Source organism: Quercus suber, unplaced genomic scaffold, assembly GCF_002906115.3.
Source record: "Quercus suber isolate HL8 unplaced genomic scaffold, Cork oak 2.0 scaffold_62, whole genome shotgun sequence".
NCBI lineage: Eukaryota > Viridiplantae > Streptophyta > Magnoliopsida > Fagales > Fagaceae > Quercus > Quercus suber.
This window is the reverse complement of record NW_027069527.1, coordinates 926,906-937,857: the sequence shown is the minus strand read 5'-3', so window position 1 is coordinate 937,857 and position 10,952 is coordinate 926,906. Positions and strand designations below refer to the sequence as shown.

The window sequence follows — 10,952 nt, the reverse complement described above, 5'->3', positions numbered from 1 at the left end:
TTTAATATGTGACTAATTACGTTTACTTTTTTTTATAAAATAATTTGACTAATTATTTATATTTTTATGATAAAAATTATGTTTAACTTTAAATGCATCTATATTCTATACATATACATGTGTTACATGCTATTTTTTTTTTATAATTTGACTAATATTTATATTTTTATAATAAAAATTATGTTTAATTTTAAATGTATCCATGCGTTTGCATAGATTACATACTAGTGTATACAAAATTTGAGTAATGCTACAGACATAAATTATTTTACAACATTTTTACAAATTGCTGATGTGAAAATTTCTTACTAGTTTTAATATGGGTTCATCATTAACATCACATTTTTACTTGCAATAACTATTTAGAAAATACTAAAGTTACCTTAGTAGTTTGTAAAATGTTGTAAAATAGTTTGTGTCTGTAGCATAAGGCATTTGACTTTTGATACTTACACGTTTCATTAAAATCTTGTAATAATATTATAATTTCTTTAAATGATAGAAAAATAATTCCATAAATAAATATAATCATAATATATTCATATTAATAACTAACATAATTATAAAAATTTATCCTAGAATAAAACTAGAGAAAATATCATGTTTTTAATTTGTAAAGACAAGATCGACATAAATTTTTTAATAAAAAAGTGACTTTTATTTATTAATAAATATTAATTAAATATATATCATATATAAATACTTTCATCAAATTTTTCTATGCATTGCATTCCACATATTAGCAACTGATTTTTAAATACAACTGACTTTATGTTCACATCACCGCCAAACTAAAAGCCAAGTAACTCACCACCAAATCACAAAATTTCGCTAACCATGATCCACTTTTTCAAAATAGTCACACGACTCACCCTCGGCCCAAAAAAAAAAAAAAAAAAAAAGACCATCGTCCAAAATCATTATCACACCCGCCCATTGGTACATTGATAATTAGCTGAAACCATGGAGAGAGACCACTCACACAAAACGCAATATCAGTAGATCCCTCCAAAATAACCCAACAAAACTAATGCCATCATGAAAACCTTCACGTGTTGTCTAATCATCATTAGGGAAGCTCAAACCCGACATGCACCACTCCCGAACGACATAGGTCTCACTAACTCACTATGAATTCGAGTTGTTTTAAGACCACATTTTTTTTTTAATAATAATTTTAGTACCATGAGTATTTATCTTTCATTTTTACTTAGATTTTTTTTTTTTTGAGAAAATCATTTTTACTTAGATATACCACCCAAAATCTACCACACCTCATAAATTTTATTCACTATAAAAGCCACCATGAAACCACAAAATTGCACACATCCCTAAGAAATATGGACACAATGCAACATGGAACATTATGAGTACATAGCAATTCTTAACAAATTAAGACACGAGATGACAAGAACACGGTAATTAATTAAAACTAAACATTTTTTATGTTAAGGAAAATAAAGAAGAAGAAAATAAAATAGATTACTTAATATTATTTATATTTAAAAAAAAAAAAAGAGGAAGAAATAAAATAGCAAATTTCTCATTTTATAGATCAGCCATTTGGACCTGGATCCCTCCATCTTCCAATAATTTTTGTCACTTGCAAATTTAAGAGCTTAGCTGGCTGTTCCGGAAATTATCCCAAATTGCTAACGTATGCCACGTGGGCTGGTTGGGTCAACTGCCAGTCTGCCACCAATATTTATGAAACAACACAACAGTCAACAGTATGATGTATTGGATCAATCCCATCAGCTAAAAAGTGATAAAAAATTTAAAAAATTATACATGTGATCTACCTTCAATCTTTTTTTTCACATTTGTCAATGGAATATGTTCACACATGTTCTTCATCAATATATGAAGAGAGAGAGAGAGAGGCATATTAATCATTACACAAACTGGATGGTGCACATTTAGCACCTTCCTCGGGCCTTGATAATGGGCGAGAACATAATTTGGTTCACATCCAGCATTGTGAAACCTATCATCATTGATGTAATGCACTTCTTGGCCACTTTTCTTGAATTGTTCAATCCATATGCCCATTGCAAACATCTTCTAGTTTAAAAAGCTGAAAATTGTACAAGTTGACAAGGAAAAATTACCATGAGTGAAAGACCAACTTAGCAACTATCACTAAAATTAGTTCTGTGGTGATTTAGTTATTCCTGATGCAGCATGTCGGGTGACACTGAAGGCTCAAATGATTCTTTGACATAGAATTCCAAACATGCTATCTTGATATACCTTGGAAATTAACTAGTATAGCTTCCCTATTGTAAGTGCACCTTAATGGCTTGCTACTTCGGTTTCTTTTTTTTCTTTTTGAATAGTGGGGTGGTCCTAAATGGAAATTTCATTTCAACAGAACAGCCAACAAAACTAGATTACAAACATCTAATTAGATGTTACCTTGGTGGAGACATAGAAGTGAGCTTTTTTAAAGCAGATGGGTAGTTATGTCAGATTGAGACATGTTGGTGTGAGCAACATGGATTGGTAGGAGACCCTGGCTCAACGTGTTTATGGATTGAACGGGATTCAAGCTGTGTGTGAAAATGGTTGAATTTGCCAGCAGTGTAAAGGTGAATGACAAAGAGCTAGTGAGTGGGTAAGACAAGGTGTAGCGCAGTCTGGTCAGCACATCGGTTTAGGTTCGAATCCTTTCACCTTGGTATGGCGAATTGTAAGAAAAATTTGGATTAGTTTCCTATGGAAGAGTTATTTAAAGTTGTGGAACCTTTTTATTCGGGCAAGCTCAGACCAAAAAACCAGCGGGATAGACTGAGAAAAGGCATCCAACAACATTCATTTACAACACAAGTGGACTAGCATATTTTCATTCCTTCTAACCCATTTGAACAAAACAGCTTTACCCCCATAACCACAAGAGAACCTCATGTCCTAACCTTGTAATAGCTTGCACCACTACTTGAGTCTCCACAATATTACATTGTTGAGGCCATGGTCTATAATTAAATAATTGTAAATCTGAATGCCAGGGCCTCTCCTGTAAGCAGATTAGTTGTATGGATTTTCATGGACCAGGCTTCTAAAATTTCACCCTCTTCATTTCTAAGAATAGCTGCCACAAAAGGTTCCTTGCAGCAGCATCAGCGTTTAACTTAACCCTGTTTTTGGGAGGGGAGGACCTAGTGGATTCACACTGCAAAACTTTATCCTTGCCAAGGTGGATGTTGACCATCCTCTGCACTCTCCTTACAACCTCTTCTGGCCAAATGAACACTTTCTAAAGACAACATTGTTCCTTGCCTTCCGGATGGCTTCAAGAGTAACAGCAGCTATTACATCCCATTCCTGCTTCATTTTTGCTTGCAGTCCTCCTAATGCTGATGCATTCAACAGTTATCTTAACAAACTCCTCTACGCCATTAACTTCCAGACTATCACCCTGAACTTCCAATGGTTTCCAAACCAAACTGCTCTGCAAACTCACATTTCTGAAACAAATGCAGTGATATTTCATACCCCACATAAGCAGCACTCCACATCTTCAAATGACAATGCTTGCTGATCACGTCAGCTGCTACCTCTAAAGAAAGAACATTAGCCTTTCATGAACCCTTAACTTCCACAACTTTCACCAAAGCTCAGAATTTGTGTTGTTTAATCTGTAAAGGTTCCGTAGACAGTAAATAGACTTAACAGAGAATCTGCTACATTCTGATCAGCTTTGGGCACTAGAGGAATGGAAATTTGAAAAATAGAACCGGCTGATTCCCTGTCAAAATAATAATACAACTTCAGAGTATCTCATTCACACCAGTTTTCCTTAATAAGCTGCTGACTTAAAGAGGCATAGCTCCTAGCTCAGCACATCTAGGCCTTGGCTTGAAATCTGGCAACCAAGGAACCCAAGTTTCCTTCCATGCATCTATATCGGTATATCCTCTCTATTCCCACTAAGTAACAACATCCTTTTTTATTACATTTTCGTATTTTCAATATTTCTCCTCACCCATGATGCATTCTTCACCCTGTCCTGCCTCCAAATTTTGCTCTCAACACTCAGGAGCAAATATGTATAGCTTAAATGAAGCGACAGACTCGAGTAATCCTTGGAATGACATTCACGACTTGCAAACAAAAATGAGACTTTCTAATCTTTCCATTGATTGTTCCAACAAAACCAAATTACTTCCCCCCCCCCCCCCCCGCCTTTTTACTGTACTTCTTTGTGTAAGAGAAGTTTTAACCATTTATTAAGCAGATGACATGTGTTTCTACTACTTTATGTTAAAGAGCAATTTCAAGTATTTATCAAGCAAATGATACGTGTTCTAAACAACTCAAACAGACGCTTAAAAAAATTATTATGTTAGCATTGTTTTTGAGGTTTGTGAGTCAGAAAATTTTACCCTGAGATCTCCTTCCTGACAGCCATGGACAATGGATTTTGTAATGATATATCAAAGTTGCTTGCAATGACGTTCAAGACTTGTCAACAAAAATGAGACTTTCTAATCTTTCTATTGATTGTTCCAACAAAACCAAAATACTACACCACCCCCCCCCCCCNCGTCCATCTTCCAATAATTTTTGTCACTTGCAAATTTAGGAGCTTAGCTGGCTGTTCCGGAAATTATCCCAAATTGCTAACGTATGCCACGTGGGCTGGTTGGGTCAACTGCCAGTCTGCCACCAATATTTATGAAACAACACAACAGTCAACAGTATGATGTATTGGATCAATCCCATCAGCTAAAAAGTGATAAAAAATTTAAAAAATTATACATGTGATCTACCTTCAATCTTTTTTTTCACATTTGTCAATGGAATATGTTCACACATGTTCTTCATCAATATATGAAGAGAGAGAGAGAGAGGCATATTAATCATTACACAAACTGGATGGTGCACATTACACGGCTCGGACCAATCGCTCAAATGGTTTTCGCTTGGCTTAAATGTTCTATGATTTGTAAGCCTTCAATGTTCTATGATTTGTAAGCCTTCAATTTCTATGATTATTAGAATTGAATTTGGAATATAAATCCACTACCTCTAATATATATATATATATATAAAGCACACTATTAATAATAAATCCACTACCTTGTACTTTTCAGAAGAAAAGACAGACCAAAAGGCTACTATTATTCTACAAAAATAGAACCAAAAGAGGTCAAACAACAAACTCTTTTTTTTTTGGTAGAAAAACAAACAACTCTTTCACTGTTTTTGTAATCAATGACACGCTTTCATGTACAAAACATTGACCTCTGAACAAAATCAAAAAGAGCAGCACAAATTAACAAATAATTTGAGAACCAGACAACCCCCCCCCCCCCCCCCCCCCTTTTATTGTACTTCTTTTTGTGTAAAAGAAGTTTTAATCAATTATTAAGTAGATGATACATGTATTTCTACTACTTTTTTGTTAAAGAGCAATTTCAACTATTTATCAAGCAAATGATACGTGTTCTAAACAACTCAAACAGAAGCTTAGAAAAATTATTATGTTAGCATTGTTTTTGAGATTTGTAAGTCAGAAAATTTTACCCTGAGATCTCCTTCCTGATGGCCATAGACAATGGATTTTGTAATGATATATCAAATTTGCTTTTACAATTTGTAAAAAAGTAAATTTTACCTTAAGCTCTCTTTCATGGTGACCACGAACAATGAATTTTGCAATGTCCCGAGAGATAATGTATCCTGGACCATGGGCCCATGGTGGATATGAAGCAGGTGGCCATTCCTTAAAACAAAAAGTTATCGAAGTCAGGTCAAAGAGCAAAATATCATTCTTGTTAAGTGAAATCTGACAAGATGGATACCTCAGTGCTTATATACCATTTGCTGTCTTTATCCCTATGGGGTGCTGATTCAAAAGAAATAAGACCATACAAGAGTCCATTAGGTGCCTTTCCCTTGAGGCTAGAGAGAACTTCATCAATCCTAACAAAAGCATCATCATCTGTTTTCATGATAAATTTGGCAGGGAGGATTTTGGTCTGCATAGTAAGAAAACAAGATGTTTCTATAAGCAAATACAGAATTTGAGTTTTCAATCATGGACTGCCACATCTAACAATAACCATAAAGAGCATATATTAATAAAGCAACAAAGTGCCATGTTTAGTTCTATTCAGTACTGTAACCAGAAAAAGATTTGAGGACAGAGAACAAGAATGTTATTAATATATACACATAATATAAGATGAGTCAAGGAATAACATTGCTAACAGCCTTAAAGTAGCAACTAGCAAGTAGAACTGTCAATAAGGTGAACCATAAAGAGATGGCAGCAATCCCATGATTTTCTCTTTCTAATATTTGAATCTACTTAACTTACCCCAAAGATGCAAATTGCAACTGTTTTCAAAGCGATCAAGCTGTAATAATCAACAAAGGGCATCAACTGGATATCCCCATATGCTTGAGCTTCTCTCCATAGCTCATAATTGACTTGGTTGTTCTTGTGCTGCAGGTTCAAAAATATTAAAGTCACAATAACACTTCCTGATCAAGAGTAAATATCGATAGATAGGACTACCATGCCCTATCTATCAACAGTGTAATATTATAGCAGTTTAAAAAAAAAAAAATCTTTTTCAGATTAAGAATATTAAGAATGTAGGGAACAGTTGTTTCATTCTTTTTCAGATATGCAGTTTGCTTAGCAACTGCATACAGAACTCAAGATCTTAGGCAATAGCAAGTTAGCAAACAGTGATACTTTACACAAAAAGTTCAACAAAACTTATCTCAACAACAATAAACAATAACTTATGATTATTGTTAGAATAGTTGTTGAATGGTTAAATTCACCCTTTTATAGTGAGTTAAGCCTTTGGGCCAAGTAATTTATCATGGTGTCAGCACATATGGTCTTGAGTTTGAATCCTGTCTTCATTCTACCTTCCGTTTAAAAAGTTAAAAATGTCAGTGTTGGACCCCACTTATTACTGGGGATTCTGGACCCACAAGTGAGAGAGGTTGTTAGAACAATGTTTAAATGATTAAATTCACCATTCCTAATGGCTTAAGCTTTTAGAACCAGTGGTAATCTATCAATTAGTACGCCTAAACACTCTTAACAGAAACCAGCAGAACCAGGAAAACAAGATTACAGCTTTAGATTTCCTTTAGAGAAAGGCCAGAGCAAATGGAATGCTATGAAGAATATCTTGATATGAACAAAGTTACTCCGCACAGTCTACATTTTATCACTTACAAGGCCAATGAAAAATCGGACAGCTACATCCCCAGAGCGAACAGCCTCATATTGCATCCAAGACCTCCTCAGTGCCATACGACGCTCAAAATTATTTCCCGAAGAGAAAATCCCAATCAACAATATAAGTCGTTTTCTTGAAACTGACGGAGCTTTGAGGTGCTCTAATTCAACAACCAAATCATTATCTTCAGAAACAGGTAAGCCTTTAGCCAAGGCAGATAAGAGATCCAAACCACCCGCCACTTTGACTCTGTTAACTGACCACGGTTCAAGTTTCTGCATTGGTAGAAATTGCATCCAGGGTGGGAGTGATCACTCCTATCAAAATGCATAATTTCAAAGTATTACCCAGATTCTCACTTTAATATGTATCATATATGTAATCTCACACCTTACCTCCCTATATGCAAAAGACGTTTCATGCCTTCCATTTATGGTCATATGAAAGCCCTCCAGACCAACCCACAATGTGGCAGTGAAGGGATTCCCTTCAACAAATGGGAAACTCACACTTCCATGGGCACTTTCCCTGGAAACATTTGTAAACATGTCACTTGTAGGATGACTCACATTCAGATTATCTTCCATAGTGCTCCTGGCAATTTGTTCATTGCAAAGAACAAGTCCATCAACTGCAAATTTGTCAACATATGTTAGATATTAATGGCAAGAATCATTCTTTTGAATCTGTTAAAGAACACAAAAGAAAAAAAGAAGATAATTAGTATTGAATGTGTCTAAATTTTACACTTAGGTACAGGAAACACATGATATGAATGATTCTTCCTATGTGACTTCTGTGTTTGTTCTCTGCCAATACAAAGGATGAGACTTGAGAGTAAGGCTCAGTCACCAATAAATCTGAAGTAAAGTTTTGAATGCATGCAAGGCTGCAATATAATTGGTTTGCACTAGTCACACTAGCAGTACTCTGACATGATGCAAATCTGGCTAATAAGAAAATTGTAATGGAACGTACCTTTGATGATGTTAGCAGAACCATGAGCAGGACATCTTTCCTCTTTGCCCCAACCAGCTTCACTAGTCCATGTATTCTGAACTATAAATGGCTCCTCTGTCATATTATCTCCAGGAAGACTAACATTGAAATGCAAGTTAATAGGAGGTGTTGGCTCCCCAGAAAGCTGCGATCCTACGAGTTCAATTTGAAAGCTTCCATTTTGTCCATTGGGAATGCCAACTAAAGTAATTGAAGAATCCCCAACTAGACCACAAGGGAGCTCAAGAATGACTCCATCACTCATTGCTGTCTTATCAAGTGTACTAACAGAGTAAGGACAATTTTTATCGTCGGAGTTGTTACTGTAGCTAAACTTGGAGGCTTTTTCCTTCTCAATTGTGGAGAGTAAACCTTTCCATGCTATGGAAGCCTCTTTGACTCCATCAACTGTTTCAGGAAAAGTGTCACTCCTGGAAAGTAGCATACGCATGTGAGCCCATACAAGCAGGGCCTTTGATTCTTCCTCAGAAATATTTTTAGAAGCATACAGATCACTGAGTCCTTCAATATCTTTAAGAGGGGGCTTTTTTAACAGCTTTGATACTTTTTTCACTTCCATTTTAGAAGACTTAATGGTGCCACTGTCCTTCATTTGAGGATCACTGGTTGGATGGTTTCTAAAGAAATCATATGCTGACTGCTTCTGTGGCTGGATTCCTATAAGGCTGTAACGGAGAACCAAGATCACCGCAAGAGCCACGATACACATGCCTCCAGACCACTTCTTCATTTTCAACAAATTTAAGCTAAATTAAAGTAAGAGGGCTGTAAAACCATAGGACTCTTATTTTATCCATTCCATAAGGAATAATTGTGACTAAATATGTAGCCCTGTTCATGGATTGTCATCTTCTGTCATTGTCAAATAGTTCGGATCAAAAGGAAGCTGTAAAACAGTTTCAAATGTCAAAACAAAACAATTGGTAACATACAAAAACAAAGCATTTTGGGCCATGGCTCAGGTAATTGAAGGTGTGGGTGGGACTAGGTTATGTCTTAGGATCAAATCTTACAAATTAAAACGACCAAAAAAAAGATAAAAAATTTTGAAAAAAAGAGAGGGTAAAATCTACATTAATTGAAAAGCCCCGTGATTTGCAGAGGAAGTATAGAAAAATGAAAGATATCATAAAATTCTTAACATTTATTATTCATGACCCAAGACACAAAAAATCCTCAACCAAGCTTAATAAATCCATTTGAGTTATTTAAGATGAATCACAGTTTTGGACTTAAAAACACTCACAAAAAGAGTAAAGAACCTAAGCAGCTACGCTTCACTTTTCTTTTCCTTTTGTGTTCTCAAGGACCAATTGATCGGGAATTGGAAACTGCATGGCATGGCCAATGAAACACAACCACAAAGTAATAACAATTTCAGAAGCTACCAAACGAAATCAAACTAAAAACTTCCTAGCTTCTGTTAAACTAATGATTAATTAATCAAATTCATCCTTTCTAAATAACTTAAGCTTTTATGACTAATGAAAATTTATCGTGTTATCAAAGCAGGTGGTCCTTAATTTGAACAATGTCTCCTCAGTCCTCACTACCTCCCATTTAATAAGTTAAAAATCCCACATGTTAGGCCGATTAATAGTCCAATGGTAATGGCATCTTTTGTGCTGCTGGTTCAAATGCACCACTCCCTCCTATACTATCTTCTTATATATATATATATATATATTTAAATAAGTAAAAGAGGAAAGATACTCTTAACCCCACGGATCAAAATTCACCTACTCTCCATGTATGTAAGCAAGCAAGTCCACTAACATTAACATAGCATTGTCAACAATATTAACTTTTAATTAACCATTTGAATGACCCAGATCAAAAATAAATCATCCGAGTCCATGTTTGGTACTTAAGAATCATCTTGATGAGTTTCTAATCTTAGCTATAATTGCCAAAGCAATGTACTTAAATATACAACTAAAAAGCTTTAAAACCTTCACAGAAATATAGAATCATGCATACCTTACATGGGTTTTCGTTCTTCAGTGGGAAAGAACAAAGAACTTGAAGATCTCAAATCTGAAAGTGAAGCAACAAAAACTTCTTTGTTTTTGTTTCAGTTCGTTTTAGAACTCAACCAACTAAACTGACCCTTTTTTTTTTTTTTTTTTTTCTTTGTCTAAAAATAAATTTTTTAAGCTTCAAGTTTATCTGAAACCTTGAGGGGAGGAGTTTTTTGAGTTGTGTTTGTTCAGGTGGGAATGAAACGAGGTCGTTTTCGGATGGTGGCTTGTCAAATCCTAGTCTTTAGCAGTTGATTAATAGTCTTGATTAATGCTTTGTCGGTACATGGGGGTTGAAAACAGTGACAGGGATTTTGAGGGCCTGTTTGATGGGTACGATTAAGTGTTGACGAGTGCCATTAAAAACACAATTTTAAGGTTAATAAATGTTTAATTATGAGAAGTAATGCATACTTTGTTTGGAAATTCATAAAATAATGAAATTGAAACAAGAAAACTTGTCCGAATGTTTTAAAATTAATGAACTGTAATAATTTTGTAGTTACATTACCATTATACCCTTATTTTAAAATTAAATGCCAAATGTTTAGAGATGTTTTGCGAGAAATGAATGGATGTTTGAGATTATAACTTTATAAGAAAAACATGGAGGCATTAGTATTCCTTCGATTCCTTCTTATTCATTCTATTCCTTTATTCCCGTCCATTTAAACTATCAAATGAAAAAAAATTATTTTTT

General features: G+C 34.8%; 1 protein-coding gene across 1 annotated transcript; it reads right to left on the bottom strand.

Moving 5' to 3' along the window:
- Positions 1-1,680: 1,680 nt before the first annotated feature.
- Positions 1,681-10,491, bottom strand: LOC112022347 (hydroxyproline O-galactosyltransferase GALT3). The gene is given in 10 exon segments (XM_024054912.2): positions 1,681-1,758; positions 1,927-2,055; positions 2,057-2,077; positions 5,621-5,728; positions 5,808-5,984; positions 6,326-6,454; positions 7,208-7,486; positions 7,607-7,842; positions 8,190-9,117; positions 10,212-10,491. Coding segments are annotated over 9 exon segments (1,929 nt in total). The 5' UTR covers positions 8,962-9,117; positions 10,212-10,491.
- Between the last annotated feature and the right edge of the window lie 461 nt (positions 10,492-10,952).